The 21564-nt window shown below is 44.4% G+C and overlaps 1 protein-coding gene across 5 annotated transcripts in view; it reads right to left on the bottom strand.

Moving 5' to 3' along the window:
* RNF121 (ring finger protein 121) overlaps positions 1-21193 on the bottom strand; it is a 50910-nt gene extending 29717 nt beyond the window's left edge. For 3 of the 5 annotated variants that reach the window (XM_073333332.2, XM_073333359.2, XM_073333368.2), the window contains exons 1-6: positions 21103-21193; positions 10616-10653; positions 9880-10021; positions 5510-5664; positions 4663-4770; positions 3301-3421 (exon numbers count right to left, since the gene is read on the bottom strand). In XM_073333332.2, the coding sequence (XP_073189433.1) occupies positions 3301-3421; positions 4663-4770; positions 5510-5664; positions 9880-10021; positions 10616-10653; positions 21103-21159 (621 nt within the window). In that variant the 5' untranslated portion in view covers positions 21160-21193. Of the gene's footprint in view, positions 1-3300; positions 3422-4662; positions 4771-5509; positions 5665-6204; positions 6369-9879; positions 10022-10615; positions 10654-19737; positions 19835-21102 lie in introns of those variants that run through there. The other 2 variants (XM_073333342.2, XM_073333351.2) reach the window with 2 other exon arrangements.
* Between the last annotated feature and the right edge of the window lie 371 nt (positions 21194-21564).

The raw sequence follows: 21564 nt of genomic DNA, 5'->3' as shown, positions 1-21564 counted from the left end.
GAGATACAATCAGAGAGGCTTACTTGTGCAATTCTCAAACTGTGGATTTGTGTCTCCAGAGATAACATGCTTGTTAACAGCAAAAATGTTTTTAAAATAAATATATAGAGGTGAGAAATAACAGATCTCAACCCTATTGTCCCTCTGCAAATTTGTGTATACAGAGTCAATCCCTTACCTCTCTCTAAGGCAAAGTTTCAAAAAGTTCAATGAATAGAAGATTGTTGGGGGGTTGACTAGATCTGGACAAGGAGAAGAAGTCTGGAGATAAATGTGAGAAGGGAGGGACAGGCAGTAGAAACACAAGTGAAACTGTTTGAGTAGCATATTCCAGAAGTCTTGAGGTCTTTCTGAGTGTAGCCTTTGCTGATTTGAGATCTACCATACCATTCTCTCACTAGAAGGGAAAACCTATAATGGCAGCAGGCGGTAAAAGAGACCCAGTTTGGGAATAAGAACCATTCAAGAAATATATGTTTGCTGATGATGTTTTAAAGAAAGTCACACCAGTGAACTGATGGAAGTCACTTAAGCACTTGGATTCAGAGACTGCTGAAGTGACAATCACACATTTAACAGGAGTAGCTTCTGACGATGTAGAAAGAATATTTTCTTCCTTTGGACAAATTCATTCCAAATGGAGAAATCATTTGGGACCTGAAGAAGCAGGAAAGCCTGTTTTTCTTTTCCAGATTATGAACAAACAGGAAAATGAAGGTGAAGACGACTGAGTTAGCTGCAGAAGCCAATATTTTAAGTTTCTCATGTTGGATTGGCTGACAGAGTCAATTTAATTTTTTTTTTTAATTTCATTTAACTATTTTAGTTAAAAACAATTTTAATAAGAACAAACCTGATTTTAAAAAATTTGAATGTTTAAGTTCAGGTTTCAGAGTGGTAGCCATGTTAGTTTGTATCAGCAAAAACAAAGAAGAGTCCTTGTGGCACCTTAGAGACTAACAAACTTATTGGGGCATAAGCTTCCGTGGGCTAGAACCCACTTCATCAGATGCACGGAGTGGAAAATACAGTAGCAGGTATATTTATACATAGTACATAAAAAGATGGGAGTTGCCTTACCAGGTAGGGGGTGTGTGGGGGTGTGTGTGTGGTGTCAGTCTAATGAGACAACTGTCTTTAAATTTAAAACAATTTAAATGTCTGTCTGGTGATGTTCTTCTCCATGGCAAGAAAATCCTCCAAATATTAATGATTAACCTGTTGAATTGGAGATAGTTCACCTCCCAATGACATCATAAATATCTGCTTCAAATTACCTTTGCTAAATGAAATAACCAAACAATCAATCAGTGATTTTCTGATACAGCTGTAAAACTAATCTGAAAAGTTTTCAAAATAAATCACTGTTTAAAAATGTATATAGTGTGCACCTTCTAAAAATGAAACCTACATCTGAGTTGTGAAGAATCTGTATTAAGGTTATAACAACCAACAAGAATGCACTTTTATGCAGAAATCCATGATTAAATGGAGCCTTCCTGACAAGTGATTTAAATCGATTTACACCAAATCTACCCTCTCACCCACCTTTTCTCGCTGCTGCTCTGAGTCATTCCTCTGACGAAGGAAGAGCTATAGTGCCAGCTAGTGGAAGGCTATGAACACAGAGCTACCCGTGAAAACCTAGCAAGCCAAGCCCAAGAAGCTCCCTTGTCCAGCCTTTATCACGGAGAAACTAATGAGAACCCACTAGCCCCAACCAAAAAAAAAAAAAAGTTTCCTTGCCCAAGACATGAAGAATTTTTCAAGGCTGATTACATTCCCTAGTCCAATGGAAGGAAGCGTGTTGTTTAAGATAGGAAAGCCCTTGGGCCAGCTACATGAAGCGATGGGTTTCACAGTACGAAGACAGAGCCATAGCTAAAAAGAATTTGAATTGCTCTATGGCACTGTGAGATCAGCTCTGGAAAGGGGGAACTAAATCAGTACTCTCAGTTTGCAGGGGAAAAAAAAAAAAAAAAAGACATGGTTAATATACCAAAGATTGAGAGGAGGGGGTGGAAGGAGTGACATCTGAAGGCACCACTGTGGGAACTGAATATCCTCAGATGTAGTCAACAGATCAGAAGGTCACTTCTTGAAAACCATGTATTCTCATGCTAGTTTAGGAACCACAGTAGTCCAAGCGCCCTCCATAGATGCTTTGGTGCTGGGAGGCTGAGGAGAAAGACAGCCATCCACTTTCCAAAAGAGGACAGAACTGCCGAGGATAGAGCTTCTTTAGTACAGTGCTGTATGCTAAAAGAACTAACAGATTAGACATTACTGAAGAGAAGGGACGAGACTACATGGACGTGTGGTCTATTCCATCCCACATTGTTTAAGTCACTAAATAGCATCTGTCAAAGCTGGAAGAGGGAAGCTATACTGAAGAGTTTATTGGGCTACTGGGATTCTTTGGCCTTGTATAGATGAGTATATTAGACAGAACCTATCTATCTATGAGGGAAACTCACAGGCTCTACCCATTTCTTCAATGGCCTGTTCAGTTCACGTAGAAGAGAAACTGCTTCTAATTGTGGTCTTCAAAGAGTCAAGTTCTCTTAAGGGAAAGATCAGCCCCATCATTTATAACAGCAGCTCTCAAACCTGTGGATTGGAATACAAGGGGTTAATGAGCACCCTCCTAGCTGAGATTGCTCGTTGAAGCAAATTTACTCCATTGCTTGCAGTAGGAACCTCATGCCAAGAGCTCTCCCATAACCCCCTGTGTAGGCTCCTGTGGCACCTTCTTTGTGGAGGACTGGCTACTAGAAGTGGGGTGACTGTAAGAGGTGGAGCACCTCTACTAACCACTATCTCAGGGAGCACCAAAGAAGAAAGGAAGGTGTTGTAGGCCATAATGTGGGACAGATACATGGGGAAGTGGTTAGAGTAACAGACTGAAGGAAAGGGTAGTCATTCACTTAAGGTCCAATAGGAATACCATGTGGACCTGCTGAGAGGCATGGTAAAAAAGTGTACGAATCCATAGTGGGCTCCACCTTAACATGAAGTCTTAAACCATCTTTACGCATGTGGGATTCCAGAAAAGCGAGCAGCAGCCTTCAGAAGCGCACAGAAGACTTAAGGAACATCAATGCTTAGATACAAAGGCGATAGGTGCCTTAGACACTCAATTTAGACAAACTTGAACAAGCTGCTATTTTTGGTGTCATCATTCCTGACCCCTCTTCCCCATGAAAAGATAGTGTTACAGAAGCAAACTCCACAAGAAGTCCTCTGGCACTGAAGAGAATAATCACAGCTCTAGGAAACAGTGTGTCTACGCCAACTCACCCCTATGGTTGATGCCATGTAATCCGCACACATTTCAGCAAAGTCCCTCTCAAGTACTCCGTAATAAAGGCCGTAGAACAGGAGGGAAACACCAAAATCCATTGCATCTTCGGGTTTGATTCTGCAGTGGAAGAGGCAGAAGAACGTCAAACAAGTTCTTCAGTCAAACAAAGTTGCTCTCTGAACGCGTGCAAAGTTAGCCTGCTGTAAAAACATAGCATGACAGGGTAAAAGGCCTCATTAGCAATATTTAATGGTGTGCTAGGAACTTCATCTACCAAGTAAGCATTCATGGTCTTGAAATGTACACACATAGGTGTCATGCACGACTTCCACATCATGATCCCTGTAAATACAAGATCTTTGGGACTTTTGGCAAGAGTTGCCATCTTCTAAATACAGCGATATGCATTCATGTAGCATCTTGTGCTGGTGAATCTGCCTTTTGTTTTGATGGCGATCAGACTAGATGATCACAGTGGTCCCTTCTGGCCTTGGAATCTACAATCCTTAAATTGCCCAGTGTGTATGGAGTCATGCCCTTCACTGCTACACTAGGACCACAGCCTCGCCTGTTCTAACGGTGAATTCTCAGGCAGTGTTTCATAGCTAGATTTAAGGAGTAATTCTGAGAGACAGGGGCTTCAGTTGTTGTTGTAGGTACTCAACATCTCTCAAGGAGAGAGAAAAAAAATAGCCAGAGTCTCCTTGATCATCAAGGCGAGAGACGTTACATAGTGGCAAATAACTTAAGAGCACAAAATAGAGACAAATCACAGAGCCTAACTTCTACATGCCTCAGGGAGGGGGGGGGGGGAGGGAGCAGAGGAAGAAGGAAAGGAAGGAAATCAGATCAGATCAGTACAGCAGAGGTAGGAAAAAAACACCATGCAGCTAGATAGGGTGACAACTCAGACCCAGTTACAATGCTACAATCACTTGTAAAACCAGCTCCAAGATACATCAGGATTCCTGTTTCCCAGGAGGATGAACATTAAAGGTACTGGGTATGGACATGCACAAGAGGAGGAGCTGGAAGAAGCTGGTGACGTTAACACTTAGGTGTCACACATATCCATTCCTTTTCCTTGAGCATCCTTGCTGAAAGCGGAGTTCTGGGCAGATACTTGGACCACTTTGAAGGATATACGTGCAGACACATCACTTGTGATCGCTCTAGCAGCCAAAAGAGAAACTAGTCAGCACTTTGGTCTCCTACATTATTGATGACATGACTAAGACTATATATGGCCGCACCTATTTCCCAATGTGTTTTAAAGAGCCCCACAGTGAACACTTGGCTCTACGCAGCTTTGCCATTTTAACTCTTTGATGGGAGCTAAGCAGCAAAGATTTACTCACCTGAATAATAAGTTAAGACCAAAAAGAGTGAACATTACAGCCATGTACCCGACAATTCCAGTGGCATAGCTGATCTTGTATATCAGCAGAAACCATTTATAGACCAGCCTGTAAAACAAAACACACACCCAAAAGTGAGGTGATTTTACAGGTATTTTGAAGGGAGTTTCATGGAACACCTGAAGGAGTTTTAAGATTCTAACTAAAGCTAGTTTTTCACTTAGGCCATTTGAGCTGTTCAAGTGAAAGAGAGATAGTGGGCTGCCCATTGACTGGGGAGCCAGATTTCAGAGTTCTAATCCCAGCTCTGACACTTACTCTCCCTGTGGCTCTTGGCAGGTCACGATGTATGGACTGTCATGATTTTCATGTCCAGTACTTCATGATCTTCTCGGGCTAGAAATAAATGGTGTGTCCCATGCTGGGAATACCCCCACTAGGACATGGGTCTCACCTTATAGCCCTGCAGGGCTATGATCTACCAGGCTTTCCACCTGTCGCTCAGATCAGCACAGATTCTGGGGAAAATTAATATTTCAGTGACAGGTTGATTTTGTTTGAAACTGATCAGTTGTCAGCAATGTTAGAAGCACTCCTGACAGAGATGATTAGTAGGCAGAATCCAGGTGAGACGGTCAAAGGAGTGTGATTAATGCAGTCCCATTATAGGGTTGCCACCACAACCTGGAGTCAGAAGTTGAACTGCAAAGCTGCAGCAAAGCAGTAGGTCTGTTGCATGGAAATCTGAATTAAGCCAGTTAATTGCTTCTCTCACACAGAGGCAGCCTGCACAAAACCATGCCTAGTTTTTGGTTCATGTGACTTATGAGGAGATTCTTGTGTTAACCTGGGAGTCGTCTGCACAAGAGGTTTACGAGTTGCTCTGAAAGTGACAAAGGCTGTGACAGCAGAGAAGAGCACCCAGATCACCAGGAATCGCCACCAGTGCAGCTTCGCTGTGAAATAAAGGGGAACAACCCACATCTGAAAGAGGGTCACCATCTGCAACAACAAAACAAAGGCATGTCAATTAAGACCAAGCTCACACACTGAATGGCATTAAAACAGGCTACACCAGTACCAGCAGTCTCTCGGGCCTACCATGCCCCTCTTAAAGAGAATACATTCTTGGCTGTACAGCCCTGGACGCTGTGAAATCTGAATTAAATAATATGTTACTGTGACGTTGCATAAGGCTTTATGGAAATATGCTTATGAATGTATATATGATATAACTGGAATAAGTTTTATGCTACACATGCCATGTAACATATCTCTGTAAAGGTTATGATCTACTGAATCTATTCATCCTATTTGTATGCATGTATCATTTTCATATTTGAAGCTATGAATATTGGCTGTGTACTGGTTTGATTTTAAGTAGCCTTAGTAAGGCATTTGGGCAGCTTCTTTAGAAAGGAATTTGCAAGTTAAGTGCCCAATCAAGAAACACTTAACAGACAATGGATCTTGGAAGGCTCCAATCCACATAAAAAGTCTACTTGAGGACGTTCAAGGTAGCATGTGACCCAGGGCTGCTACCTGTAAGTTCTGAGTCATGCATGGACATGTGACTCGCCCATGTGACTCCAAAACTCCATCTTGTAGCTGGGATTCTACACAGGGGGAGGGAGGGGTGTCACCCACAAGAGAAAGTCTATTTAAACCTCCGGAAGACCCCTCCATTTGGTCTTCAGCTGACTCAAGAGTCATCCTTTGGGGGTGAAGAGGCTACCTGAAAGAAACAGGAACAAAGGACAGTAACCACCGGGGGAAGAGTGATTGCTGGACCCAGACTAGAAGGAGACTAGTCTGTAAAAGGAAGCTTACTGGAACACCTCTGAGGGTGAGATTTTATCTGTATTCAGTTTTCTTACTGTATTAGGCACAGACTTGCGTGTTCTATTTTATTTTATTTTGCATGGTAATTCACTTTGTTCTGTCTGTTACTACTTGGAACCACTTAAATCCAACTTTCTGTATTGAATAAAATCTCTTTTTACTTATTATTTAACCCAGAGTATGTACTAATACCGGGGGGGGGGGGGGGGGGGAAAGAGGCGGTTGGGAGGGGGGGCAAACAGCTCTGCAGATCTCTCTACCAGTGTCATAGAGGGCGAACAATTTATGAGTTTACCCTGTACAAGCTTTACACAGGATAAAACAGATGTATTTGGGGTTTGGATCCCCATTGGGAGTTGGGCATCTGAGTGCTAGAGACAGGAACACTTCTTAAGCTGCTTTCAGTTAAGCCTGCAGTCTGTGGGAGGTGGTTCAGGCCTGTGTCTGGGTTTGTGGCCGGCAGGCGTGTCTGGCACAACCAGGCAGGGCGCTGGAGGCCCAGGCTGAGAGGGTAGGCAGGGGCAGGAGTAGTCTTGGCACATCAGGTGGCAGCCCCCAGGGGGTTTCTGTGACCCAACCTGTCAGTTACCCAACATTTTTTCAGTGGGTTGAGCAAGGGGGCAGATGGGACAGATTGTGGGGAAGGTTTAAACCAGTGGATGAACTCATCGTAACATTGTAAGTGAGCGACTGGGGTTTGCCCAACTCTGCTAAAAGAGGCATATCTGCTCAATTCTTGCCCAATCAGGTTTCGTAAGAGGGCCACACATTCCTCAAAGCGGATACTAAACAGATGTACACAATAAGATCCAGGTAGTCCTTTCCAGACCCTTTCCCAGCATAAAGATTTTGCAATGCAAATGGAATTGTTTGCAAAACCGACATGTAGGAAACAAGCCGTTGTCTGGCCACTGTTAATTGGCATCATGAGGCTCGGAAGAACAGAGGGTGTGGAAAATCCCCTGTTGTTCTTGAATGGAACGATATTCCCTGACCTGCAGTCTGATGCACCAGGATAGCAAAATCAATGGTGGCAGAGTGACCAACAGGCTTGAGAGGATTCTGCAAACCGAGCGATTGGACAAGTGTTGTGAGCATTCAAATGCCAAATGAGGTTGGCGGCCATGAAATCCAGCTTCCACTCAAATAGTCTGCGTTATTCTGAGTAACGACAATGGTGAAATCCAGCTTCCATTTACATTGTTCTGAGTAACACCAGTGGGGAGATCTATTTGTTCCATTGCCTCCTTAAGGGTGAACACAACTTGATACAACTCCTTACTAGCAAAGGGTTACATACGCCAGTGGTTCTCAGCCAGGGGTCTGGGACCCACTGGGGTGCTGTGAGCAGGTTTCAGGGGGCCCATCAAGCAGCCGGTGTCAGACTCACTGGGGCCCAGGGCAGAAAGCTGAAGCCCCACTACATGGGGCTGAAGTCCAGTGCCCTGAGCCCAGCCACCCGGGGCTGAAGCCAAAGCCTGAGCAACTTCGCTTTGCTGGGGCCCCTGTGGCGTAGGGTCCCAAGCAATTGCCCTATTTGCTATCCCCTAACTCAGGCCCTGGCTTTTATATGCAGAAAAATCAATTGTTGTGACACAGGTGGGCCATGGAGGTTTTATAACATGTTGAGGAGGAAGGGGGGCTCAGAAAGAGAAAGGTTGAGAACACCTGACATGCTACACTGATGAAACAATTGTATTTTGTAACCTAACTATAAAGAAAAGGAGTACTTGTGGCACCTTAGAGACTAACCAATTTATTTGAGCATGAGCTTTCGTGAGCTACAGCACACTTCATCGGATGCATACTGTGGAAAGTATAGAAGATCTTTTTATACACACAAAGCATGAAAAAAAATGGGTGTTGACCACTACAAAAGGTTCTCTCTCCCCCCACCCCACTCTCCTGCTGGTAATAGCTTATCTAAAGTGATCACTCTCCTTACAATGTATATGATAATCAAGGTGAGTCATTTCTAGCACAAATCCAGGGTTTAACAAGAACGTCGGGGGGGGGGGGGGAAAGAGGGGTAGGAAAAAACAAGGGGAAGTAGGTTACCTTGCATAATGACTTAGCCACTCCCAGTCTCTATTCAAGCTTAAGTTAATTGTATCCAATTTGCAAATGAAATCCAATTCAACAGTCTCTCGCTGGAGTCTGGTTTTGAAGTTTTTCTGTTGTAATATCGCAACTTTCATGTCTATAATCACGTGACCAGAGAGATTGAAGTGTTCTCCGACTGGTTTATGAATGTTATAATTCTTGACATCTGATTTGTATCCATTTATTCTTTTACGTAGAGACTGTCCAGTTTGACCAATGTACATGGCAGAGGGGCATTGCTGGCACATGATGGCATATATCACATTGGTGGATGTGCAGGTGAACGAGCCTCTGATAGTGTGGCTGATGTTATTAGGCCCTGTGATGGTGTCCCCTGAATAGATATGTGGGCATAGTTGGCAACGGGCTCTGCTGCAAGGATAGGTTCCTGGGTTAGTGGTTCTGTTGTGCGGTATGTGGTTGCTGGTGAGTATTTGCTTCAGGTTGGGGAGCTATCTGTAGGCAAGGACTGGCCTGTCTCCCAAGATTTGTGAGAGATTTGTGAAAGACAGGCCAGAGAACCAAAGAACCTATCCTTGCAACAAAGCCCGTTGCCAACTGTGTCCACATATCTATACAGGGGACACCATCGCAGGGCCTAACATCAACAAACTGGACAGTCTCTACGTAAAAGAATAAATGGATACAAATCAGATGTCAAGAATTATAACACTCCCAGTCTCTATTCAAGCCTAAGTCATTATGCAAGGTAACCTATTTCCCCTTGTTTTTTCCTACCCCCCGCCCCCCGTCAGACGTTCTTGTTAAATCCTGGATTTGTGCTGGAAATGATCATCATACACATCATGATCATCATACACATTGTAAGGAGAGTGATCACTTTAGATAAGCTATTACCAGCAGGAGAGTGGGGTGGGGGGAGAGAAAACCTTTTGTAGTGGTCAACACCCATTTTTTCATGCTTTGTGTGTATAAAAAGATCTTCTATACTTTCCACAGTATGCATCCGATGAAGTGAGCTGTAGCTCACGAAAGCTCATGCTCAAATAAATTGGTTAGTCTCTAAGGTGCCACAAGTACTCCTTTTCTTTTTGTGAATACAGACTTATACGGCTGTTACTCTGAAACCTAACCTAACTATGGTTCTCATAGAGTTCCAATGCGTACTGTTGGACAGGGAAGGCAAATGGGTATTAAACATCACAGGGCAGTCCGAGAAGGACATTAATGCAACTGTTTATATAGCTAATTGCCAGCTCCATTCAGCACCTGCAGCCAGAGGGCGGATGAAACAGGGTGGGAAATGCTTACATTGTAGGAGCGAGGATGTCTCTGTTTCCACTGTACCAAGAGGAGCTGTGCAACCACTAGCGTGGCAATGAGGATGAGGACCATTTCGGCATGCATGGCCTCGTGGCCACGGTGCTTGGCGTGCATCCGAGCATGCTCGACCCTGAAATGAAAACAAGGCAAGTTAAGTCTGGAGTGAACAGGCTGGGATCAGCAAGAACCTGGTACATAGAGCAGTATGGTAGGGTTGCAGGACAGTTTCCATGTCAGGGGATGGAAAGCAATGTGGGAGAGGCTAGCAGAGAAAGATGCTGCTACACTCAAGATAGGAAAGGCAGAGGAACACAAATCTGGTCTGGCTCACGCAGATTCTAGAGCTATAAACAACCAAGCATTCTCTGGCTCAAGCTCTGTGCAGACAGGACAGATGAAGGCTGAAGTGTCTTCTTAGGTGCTGTCAGCCTTTGGGAGCAAAGAGAAGCAGATTCCATGTCTTGTACCTACAATCTTGCAGTTGACTAGAGCAGCATTAGTGGCTGAAGAGACTCCCTGTCATCATGGCTAGAGGGAGAGGCCTGAGCATATGAACTGAAATATAAAGGGCCAAAATAAAATAGATGAAATGTCCTTTCACTACAATTTTGCATAGAAAGAGGCATCCCTCTCCCTCCTACTCAACAAAGCGGATAGTAGCCCCGGCTCACACCTCATTTGCATAGGTTCACCTCTCCCACATCCACTGCAACGCACCACTCACCTCCATCTCTCCTCGGGGGACAGTCGTGATAGATCAACCTAGAGAGGAAAAGCAATCAGTTACTGAAGTCCAAGAGTGGCAGTTGAAGCCTAGAGGAGATCTTTGCAATACTTTGTTTGCACACCAGTTGAAAAAAAACTCTTTTCTGTGTAAGAGGAACTGTCCCTGGCTAAATGCTGTCACAAGCAATTTAAGATTATAACCGACAAGGAAACCACCACTTAGTACGTGCCCCAGGGTAATCACGTTGCAACTCTGCCTAGGGCTGAAGGCAATGCAAGAGTATTGCATTAATTGTAAGGCTGTCATTAAAGATCCCAGGGAATCATGGTCAGAATGTGCTTCTTAGAATCAAGTAAGAGGTTCAGAGGAAGAAACCACAAACCCATGTTCTAGCCATCTTGACTAGTCATCACCTTAGTAATCATCCTCCCAACATTAGCTGCTAGCAACCTAGGACTTCCACCTCTGCCCTATACTGTGGGCACTTCTGGAAGTTCTAAAGAATCTTTGCACCACTCCCCACAATTGTTAGATCACGAGGGCGTCTAACGTACAGTACCACATACCACTTTAAGGAGTGAAATATGCATCTTGACATCTCACCTAGATACACTATTTAGGACAGTTTGTTCTGAGCAGTGACTGCAATTTCAGGTACAGCCTAGTAACCCCAAGGAAGTAGATGATTCAGCCCCCTGCTTCATAGGTTTAAGGGTCAGACGGGACCAACAGGATCATTTATTCTGAACTCCTATATAACACAAGTTGCAGAATTTCACCCAGAAATTCCTGCAACAAAACCCATCATTCCTGACCATCTTTTGGGAAACATTCAATCTTGAGTTAGACATCAGGGGATTGTGAATCTACCACATCCCTTGATAAATTGTTCTAATGGTTAATTACCCTGAATGTTTAAAAAAAATATCAGCCTTATTTCTAGTCTGAATTTGCCTGGTTTCAGTTTCCAGCCACTGGATCTCCTTATGCCTTTATTTGCTAGATTAGAGAGTCCGCTTCAACTAGAAATCTCCTCCCCATTTAGGTACACTTGGTCAGAGGGCATATTTTCCCCCTATGGTAACACAAACACTGACATGGAAGGCCAACAGTCACTTTGGATGTGGTTAATGAAATCCCATAGATCCGACTTCATCTTAGCTCATCCTTAACTGTATTTATATTAAAAAGAAAAGGAGGACTTGTGGCACCTTAGAGACTAACTAATTTATTTGAGCATAAGCTTTCGTGAGCTACAGCTCACTTATACATACAGTTAAAACCAACAAAAGCAGGTTGCCTGGGGCCCAGACCAACTGACAGCCATTCAACTATTTAGACATGCCAGCTGTTTGAGTACATGACATCACACTGTTGAAGTCAGGGAGTGAAGGTGATATTTGTATTGGCACTTGGCTTTTCCTCACATCATAGTATCTGTAAACAGCCAGGTGAGCTTGTTCCGAGTGCCATACATATGAAACAGGTCGCCAATGCGTGGAGCCACAGCAGCTCAGTTTAAAGACAGGACGTGTCAGGGACACAGCATGCATTTCCCAAGTGCAAAAGGTGTAAAAAAATGAACATGCAACTACAAGATCATTAGATGACTAACATTCCAAGTTCAGATTTAACAGTTACCCTTTAATCTTTTCACATGCAGCACTTAGATTCGTGTCTGGGCAATACTGCTGGCTTCCCTCAATAAAACCTGCTGTCAAACAAGATAAAGAACTGAGTGTTCAACTACTTGTGACCATTAAAGATCTCTCTGACCCTCTATCAAACAGGGACATGAGTCCCAGTGTCTTCATTAAATTTCATCTTGGCTAAAATTCTGGTTCCCCTGTAGTTTCTGCTGATAGGGTTTTCATTTCTTCTTTGCCATAGGTTGTTTCACAGTGCGTCTGCGCACTGTTAAAGAGCTGTTGTATTCTACCCCAGAACTGTGAAATTATAAGGGATTTAGTCCCTGAAGGCTTTGGAAAGCACTTTGGTAAATGCAAGATACCGCCATAAGAAAATTTTTAAGGTTTAGGGTTTGCTTAAGAGACTGAGCAGGTGGTGAAGATTTAGTACAGGAGCTGAAGAGATGTATTCAGATCTGTGCAACTCTCAATGCTACTTGTTCCTGACTATTGGATACTATTTTCTGGAATCATGAGAGGAAGCCACAGGACTTTTAGTTACAGCAGAATTCAGTTTAAACAGTAAGGATCTGATAAAGAGCCAAAGTCAAGAAATTCAGTATGGCAGATAACCTGTTCCCAACTCACTGTGAGTGGGAGAAGCACCAAAGAATAAGGCTGCTATTCCTAGCCTGACTCAGCTTCAAGTTGCTTAAATTTTGCTGGTGTAGAAATTACTGACATTCTCCTCAGAACACTGGAAAAACAGTTACTTCAACAAGCACAAGGCAGCTTCTCTACCTCAGTGTCCTTACTGGATTTCCACGCTGGTGCAAGTATACTCCTGTCCCGCCCATATAGTCCATGTGCCCTAACCCACCACTGACCGTGTCTATGTTGGGAAAGTTTTAAAACAGTTTCCCACTGTTGCTAGAACTGTGTAGATGGGGTTTTACCTACTGACTGTCTTGACAGGCTGAGGAATAAGCCACCTAATGATGGAAACCCTGTTGCTTCAGAAATTTTAAGAGAAGAGGAGAACTGGAAAATAAGCTATAGGAAAGAATCCTATGCAGACACGAGGAAGGACTGAAATGAGCAATTAGTCCATAGAGCAATGTGACTTCTGATTTCGTAACGTCTTTTTTTTTAAATGTTAAGTGCTGACAGATAAATTTTTCTCAGCATTCAAAACAGTAATACAGTCTCTGCCTGCAGTATAGAATCATAGAATATCAGGGTTGGAAGGGACCCCAGAAGGTCATCTAGTCCAACCCCCTGCTCGAAGCAGGACCAATTCCCAGTTAAATCATCCCAGCCAGGGCTTTGTCAAGCCTGACCTTAAAAACCTCTAAGGAAGGAGATTCTACCACCTCCTTAGGTAATGCATTCCAGTGTTTCACCACCCTCTTAGTGAAAAAGTTTTTCCTAATATCCAATCTAAACCTCCCCCACTGCAACTTGAGACCATTACTCCTCGTTCTGTCATCTGCTACCATTGAGAACAGTCTAGAGCCATCCTCTTTGGAACCCCCTTTCAGGTAGTTGAAAGCAGCTATCAAATCCCCCCTCATTCTTCTCTTCTGCAGGCTAAACAATCCCAGCTCCCTCAGCCTCTCCTCATAACTCATGTGTTCCAGTCCCCTAATCATTTTTCAATAGTAGCTTACAATCTAATTCACAAACACATGGGAAAGATTCGCAAACATATTGGTGCCAACTTAAGCAGTGATCCAAGACACACTGATTCAATAAGACTACTTCTGTGCATTCCAAGATTACCCATGTGTAAAGTTACTCAGGTAACCTAATGTTTGCAGGATGAGGGCCCTGCCGTATTTTAAATAACGGGGGTAAAAAAAAATTAGATTTGCCCATTAGCATAGTTAGGCTTTTTCAAAGTTAATCCTCACTGTAACGGAAGAATTTTTACTGAAGACTAAACTTCTCAGGTTCCCATCTGCAATCATCCCACAGGAGAGGGGACGAGCAGTTTCTCGTATAGTGTCATGCATCGACTAGACAAGAGAAGCTTTTAAGGGAACATTACAATAAGCATACCGGTTGTTTGAGAATGCTGAACAGCCCTTGTGTCTAAATAGGTACCACCTGAGCAGAAGAGAGCCGCCTCTGGGGGAAAAAAATGAATTTGGCAACTTAAAAATTACACACCTGAAAGGTAACCTGCAAAAGGGGGGGAGGGGGGAGAAATGGGTTTGTGTCATTGTTGCTTTATGATGTAGAAAAGAGACCCTGTCATAAATATAAAGGGAAGAGTAAACACATTTAAATCCCTCCTGGCCAGAGGAAAAAACCCTTTCACCTGTAAAGGGTTAAGAAGCTAAGACAACCTCGCTAGCACCTGACCAAAATGACCAATGAGGAGACAAGATATTTTCAAAGCTGGAGGGGGCGGAAAACAAAGGGTTCTCTGTGTGTGTGTGTGTGTTGCTTTTGCCGGGACCAGGTCAGGAATGCAGGTCAGAACTCCTGTAAAGGGCTAATAAGCAATCTAGTTAGATATGCGTTAGATTCTGTTTTGTTTAAATGACTGATAAAATAAGTTGTGCTGAATGGAATGTATATTCCTGATTTTGTGTCTTTTTGTAACTTAAGGTTTTGCCTAGAGGGATTCTCTATGTTTTGAATCCGATTACCCTGTAAGGTACTTACCATCCTGATTTTACAGAGGTGATTCTTTTACTTTTTCTTCAATTAAAATTCTTCTTTTAAGAACCTGATTGCTTTTTCTTTGTTCTTAAGATCCAAGGGTTTGGGTCTGTGTACACCTATGCAAATTGGTGAGGATTTTTATCAAGCCTTCCCCAGGAAAGGGGGTGTAGGACTTGGGGGGATTTTGGGGGGGAGAGATGTTTCCAAGTGGGCTCTTTCCCTGTTATATTTGTTAGATGCTTGGTGGTGGCAGCAATAAAGTCCAGGGACAAAAAGAAAAATAAATAGTTTGTACCTTGGGAAAGTTTTAACCTAAGCTAGTAAGAATAAACTTAGGGGTTTTTTCATGCAGGTCCCCACATCTGTACCCTAGAGTTCAGAGTGGGGAAGGAACCTTGACAGACCCCTTAAACAAAAATTCCCTTTCCCCTTCAGAGGTACTAGGATTATCCAATCATGCTCTCTCTGTTTTCCTGGAGGATTTCTTAGATGACTCAAACATGGTTTCTAAGAATTAAACTGAAGGGGTGGAGACACTGAATCCTTAAACAAGAGGATTTCTCTCCTAAGTATTCAACAAATCCAAACCAATTTGAATAAACTATGTTCAGCTAGCTATTGGTGAGTGGGAAGTACTTTGCTCAAGGTTTTTGTTCGGAACACACAATGAGCATCACTAAATTGAAGAGCTCTGAGCTATAAGAAGGCAATAAAGAGATTGCATGAAAATGGTGAACTCTTCTCTGTATGCAGCTATCCTTGTAATTTAACAAGTTTAACCCATGCTAGGAAAAAAAATGTTGTTTGATTCAGAAAGACGATCAGCTTCACCTGAATATATGATGCTTTGCCTAGCTAGCAAAAGCCTGTTAAACTTGTTTGAGACTTAGTAAAGGGAAAAGGAATTAGAGTGTATAATAAGGATTTTCTACAGTGCAGACAGATCTTGGGTAGCAAGATGATTCACTCAAAGGTGCTCACAGCAAGATTTAAAGGTGATTATGGCCTTTTTTGCTTCTACAGGATGTTTAGAGAAGAACTGAAGAAAAACAAAAATCTCATTTGCCGGGTTTCCCCCCCCCCCGCCCCTTTTATGTTAAAAAAGAAAAATTCAGATCCTGTCTAGGTCGGAAGACCATGGCCAGGTCTCCATTCTATTATTGGTATTACTGTAGCACCTAGCAGCCCGTCATAGACTAGTACCCCATTGTGCTAGATGTTCTACAAACAGAACAGAGAGAGAGAGAGTTCCTACAGCAAAGAGCTTAAAACTGCCATTCTCAGGGGGTCTCCAACTGCTGCAGCTCCACCTGTGGAAGAGTAAGTATAGCCCACCCACCAGCCTTTTAGGTCCTGCATCATCTAAGCAGGGATTCTCAAACTTCGTTACACCGCAACCCCCTTCTGACAACAAAAATTACTACATGACCCCAGGAGGGGGGATTGAAGCCTGAGCCCACTCCAGCTCTGTCGACCTAAGGGTGCCAAAGCCCAAGACCAAGGGCTTCAGCCCCAGGCAGGGGGGTCCATAACCTGAGCCCTGGGCTTCGGCATCTGAATCTATAGCACCACAATTAAGTCAGATTTTAAAAAGTACTTCTTAAAAAGACTATATTCGCAGGATTCATCCTACACATTTCTCTTAGGAAAATCACAGCCAAATCCTTGGGACAAGCAATTCATCCTTTACATCTATATTTTATGCAGTGGACTGATAGTATATGCAGCAAATATGGTGGTGACTGGAGAAGAGTTTTCAAATATCCCTGAGGTATTTGCTTAATACAAAGTCTTCCCTTAGAGCTAGAAACCACGCTTGATCGCTGTCTTAATTAATGGGGATAATTTTCACTCAACTCCTCTGTTCAATAGTTATATGGTTTTATTACTATTCCTTAAAGTTACCCTGTCACAGCTTATGGAACAGTTCAACTTTATAACAATGAAGATTTTAAGATATAAAGGAACCTCTAACCTCAGAGCAAAAACAGCAGAGGCTCCAAGTATTGGTACTGCAAAAAAGACCAAGACATCTGTTTCCTATAATCCAACAATAGTACTGTCCAGACAGCTAGAGAAAATATAAGAAGAAGTCCTGAAACATGTTGATCAATCTCTTTATACTATTAGGCTTAAAATCTCTAGATTTTAGAATTTGCATCCGATGAAGTGCATCCGATGAAGTGAGCTGTAGCTCACGAAAGCTCATGCTCAAATAAATTGGTTAGCCTCTAAGGTGCCACAAGTACTCCTTTTCTTTTATCAATTCATTGTGTATGCCTTGGAAAGACAATGGACTGAGCTGACTTGGCTGGGGTTTGAACTCAGAGGGAATTGAGGAATTTCAAACCTGATGCTTACACTACAAAACCATCCCTAGTTAGACAAAGTATTTGCAAGACAAGGGCAGCCAATGAGACAAATTCTTGCTTGCATAAGGGACAGTGGTTATTCACATACACATTGTTCATATATTCCTTTCCAGAAGCTGATGCCTATTTGTGCTGATCTGTTTGGCCCTCTCAGTACATTTCTAAGGCACTGCTACCCAAATGTCTTAGAGTCAGAAGGATGAACAGGGTTTTCAGTTATAAGGGTCAATCTGCAATTGATTTTCTTTCATGTTTTCACATGCAGGAAAAGTCTCATATCTCCTGAGTTCCACTCTGCTGCTGGTAAAAAAAACAATTAAACAGCTTGTGGGAATGTCAGAGGCTAGCTTACTCTGATTAATTTGCCTTCAGTGGTAGAACTGCTCTAGCAAGGGGATGATTTTGCTTCTATCCAGGTCAAAGTTGTGGAGCTTATGATTTCAGAGCTCCATATATAGCGATCAACCGGATGCCATGAGCAAAGGGAGTAGAAGCGGGTGCATTTGATCTGCACAATCCTTAAGAGATGATTCCAGCATACACAGAGTACAGTGGGTCTTATTCTTGCCTTATTAGATAAGGTTGAGATGGCACAGTTGCTTGTAACTCAAATACTCAGCCCAGAAGTTTATTTTGCATGAAGAGCCCATTGCTGAAGTTATCCAGATGTAAAAAGAAAGCCTTAGAAATATAGTTCAGATGCTTCTCATGCTGGAATAACTAGCTTTAAGAGGCCAAACCTGATGCATACAAGGAGTCATTCAAATCCCTCATCTTGCCTTCAAGGCACTGCATAGCTGTGTCCTCTACCAACATCTCTACTCCCTCTCCCTCCCCCCCATTTACTCTCTTTTCCTACGCCTCTCCTAACTATCCTCTCTCAAGTCTTCTCCCATGGGACTGCCACACCCTTGTGATAACATCCCACTCCTAAGGCCTCTCCATTTCAAATCCTTCCCTTAGACATGTTGTACCCTCAGGTCTTCCAGCGATGCTCCCTTCAAGATATGCTGTCCTTGATAATAAACACTAGCTTATTAGGTGCCTGCAACGTTGTCTGTCCAATGAAAACTTTGAGGGAATTTGTCATTTCACATGTTTTTACAGCACCTAGCACACTGATAACTCTCAAATGAGTGAGAGCTTGACTGAAAAAAAGCTATCACTGAGTGAAAGGCACAAGGCTTATTAATACACAAATGGATACATGGAATTATGACAAATGACAACAGAGACAGAGCAGTAAACATGGATCATTTAGGCCTAACTGATCATTTTAATTAGATCTACCAGTCTGAGACATCTCTAGGCCATGCTACATCATTCATACTCCTTATCAAGCCATTTCTACATATTGCATCTGAGAGCATGGCTGCCTCTCTTCTCGGCTTCAAGGAGCATCACGACTGCAGGCTAAGTCCCTGCTAAGCTGCGCAGCAGGCTATCAATGGCTGCGCAAGTGCGCAGCAGGGAGAGGCGCCTCTTCCCCAGCTCTGGAGCTGCTGCAGCCAGGGAGAGGCACTCTCTCCGAGCCCTGGGCTGCTGCGGTGAGAGAGGGCTGGGGGGAGTCCCCTCTCCCTGCTGCAGTCGCGGGGTAGCCTGCATCCCAAACCCCTCATCCCCAGCCCCACCCCAGGGCGCTCACCCCCATGCATCCCAACCCCCTGCCCTAGCCCTGAGCCCCCTTCTGCATCACAAACCCCTCATCCCCGGCCCCACCCCAGAGCCTGCACCCCCCCCACACCAAACTTCTGCTCAAGCCTTGAACCCCCGTCCCACTCCAAACCCCTTGAACCCACCCCGCCACACATCACCTCCATACTGGTGTACATAACAAAATTCATTCCACACACAGAAGTAAAAAAAATCAGGGGGAACATTGGCTACAGGATGCACAAATTTTGCTGCTGCTGCTATTACCGGTGCAGAAAACCTTTAGTCCCACTCTGGTCACAATTCAATTGGAAACCAAGGAAGTACTATGACACCTCCCAATATCACACCCTACACGCTACAAAAATTCTTCAATGCTAAAGAAAAAATTGGTCCAAGGCAGGGGATTGACCCCATGCAAGCACGAATAACTGTTACCATGATCCTCTGTGACCCTGCTCATGCAGGGCCTGTAGCACAGTTAGCTATACTCATCGTGCTGATATGTAGTTATCATGTAAATATACTATGTTTTAAGGCAAGAAGTAGTTGTATTGAGTGCTAAAGCTTGCAGTAACGTGAGATGCCAAGCAGGACGAAAGGCTTTGATCTGCCTCACAAGCTGAAAAAAGGCAATAGGGTAGGAAGAGTAAGAGGTTGGCTGCAAAAAGCCTAGATAGGAAGATAATGTCTGAGCAGCTGACCCTTTGATAGCACTGTATTATGATTGTGGATGCAATGATGGGTACTCCTGAGGCTATATTCTCTCTTCTAGAAGGAAGTGGAAGCATACCTGCTTTCTCATCTCCAGCTAATGCACATCAAAGAGTTTGATCTTAACATAGCTTCTTCACCTGTCAGCCAGCTCCCATGATTTACAAAGCAGGGATCTAGAAGATGGGAATCCCCAAGTTCTAATGTTAGCACAGTACAATCTGGTGCCAATCCTCTAACCTTGCTATGCTCAATTTCTCTATCTACAACATGGGAATAATAACTACCTGATTGTGTAGACCTGTGCAGCATAGTGCCTATACCTTCAAAGTACTGTATGAGAGTACAGAAAATTGTTGCCAGCAATTAATATTGCCAGCTCTGTAAATCTACCCATACTTTCCAAGTACACCAGTTACTGTCACATACATGAGTCCCACACAGATGTGCATGACCAGCCAAGCTATTTTGGTAACAGACCTCAGAAACAGTGAATCATGTAACTGATAAAAACACTGTACATGATGACAGGTTTCAGAGTAGCAGCCGTGTTAGTCTGTATTCACAGAAAGAAAGAGAGTACTTGTGGCACCTTAGAGACTAACCAATGTATTTGAGCATAAGCTTTCGTGACCTACAGCTCACTTCATCGGATGCATTCAGTGAATGTGTCCGAAGAAGTGAGCTGTAGCCCCCCACAGCTTATGCTCAAATACACTGGTTAGTCTCTAAGGTGCCACACGTCCTCCTTTTCTTTTTACTGTACATGATGTTACACAGATCAAGCCATCGTTTCTAATGCCTCTCTTCACCGAGCCAGGTTTTAACGGTCTGAGTCTTGGGACAGCAAAGCACTGCTACTCTAACAGCACCTGCCAGTACATGCTGAGGCCTTGAAACCATTTGAGAGCCATATCCTAGTTGCTCCCCCACTGAGACCCCCGAACCTCCCTCCCCAGGTCCCAGAGACCCTGGTCTGAGCTGCTCACCTGCTTCCCCCAGTACCCCCAACCCCTACAGCCTGGCATTCAAGGGGTCAGTCACACTTTGACTGCCTGGCTCCTCCCTCACAGAGCCCTGAGCTCCCTCCACCCCCATGCCTGGCACAGAGCCCTGCGATGCGCCCCCCGAGAAACCCAGACCCACGTCCCACCCTGCCCCCCCCACAGCCCCCTCCCCCTCTCAGTCCCCTCCCCCCATCACCTCCCTCACAGCCCCCTCCCCACCATATCCCCTCAGTTCCACCCCACTCCACAGCCCCTCCCATCGCCCCAACTCCCCCCCCCCCACCCGCTGCTCGCCCCTCACAGCCCTGGGGTGCCCCGTCCTCAGCGCCCCACACACCTCAGACCCCTCCGCCCCCCAGCAGCCGGGGGCGCCCCCGGCCGCAGCACGAGGAGCCTCCCCAAGCTGCGCGCGCCCCGCCGCCTCAGGCCGCCCTCACCTCCTCCACGTCCCGCTCGACGGGGCCGCCGATCTCCACCTCCAGCACGGCCGCCATCTTCCCCTGCCTGCCCACTCGCCGGCCAGCTACTTCCCCCCGGCCCGCCAATCACCGGCCACGCCGGCCTAACGTCCGCCAATCAGCGAGCAAGACGATCCGCCTCTAGCCAATCAGAGAATGGAGGGGCGGGACGGCTTCCGGACGGCTGGAGAGCTGTCACAGAGTGAGGGGGTCATCCGACATTTACAACCACCAGAAAGAAACGCAAAATCCTTTAAAAAAATGGTACATTGCCAGGACGCCTCCCGAATCAGAGAACACAGTGATTCTCTGATGTCGGGCTGTAAAGATAAAGCGTTCTCTCCACTAACTTCAATTTACATTTTTTTCTGGGGTGCTACACTTGGGAGACTCTCCCTACTCTTGTCCCGCCTCGCAGTCTGCGCCCTGGACGTGACGAGG

This window comes from Lepidochelys kempii, chromosome 1 (genome assembly GCF_965140285.1).
Source record: "Lepidochelys kempii isolate rLepKem1 chromosome 1, rLepKem1.hap1, whole genome shotgun sequence".
Classification (NCBI taxonomy): domain Eukaryota; kingdom Metazoa; phylum Chordata; order Testudines; family Cheloniidae; genus Lepidochelys; species Lepidochelys kempii.
The sequence above is the reverse complement of the archived record's forward strand: the minus strand, read 5'-3'. Positions and strand labels throughout refer to the sequence as shown.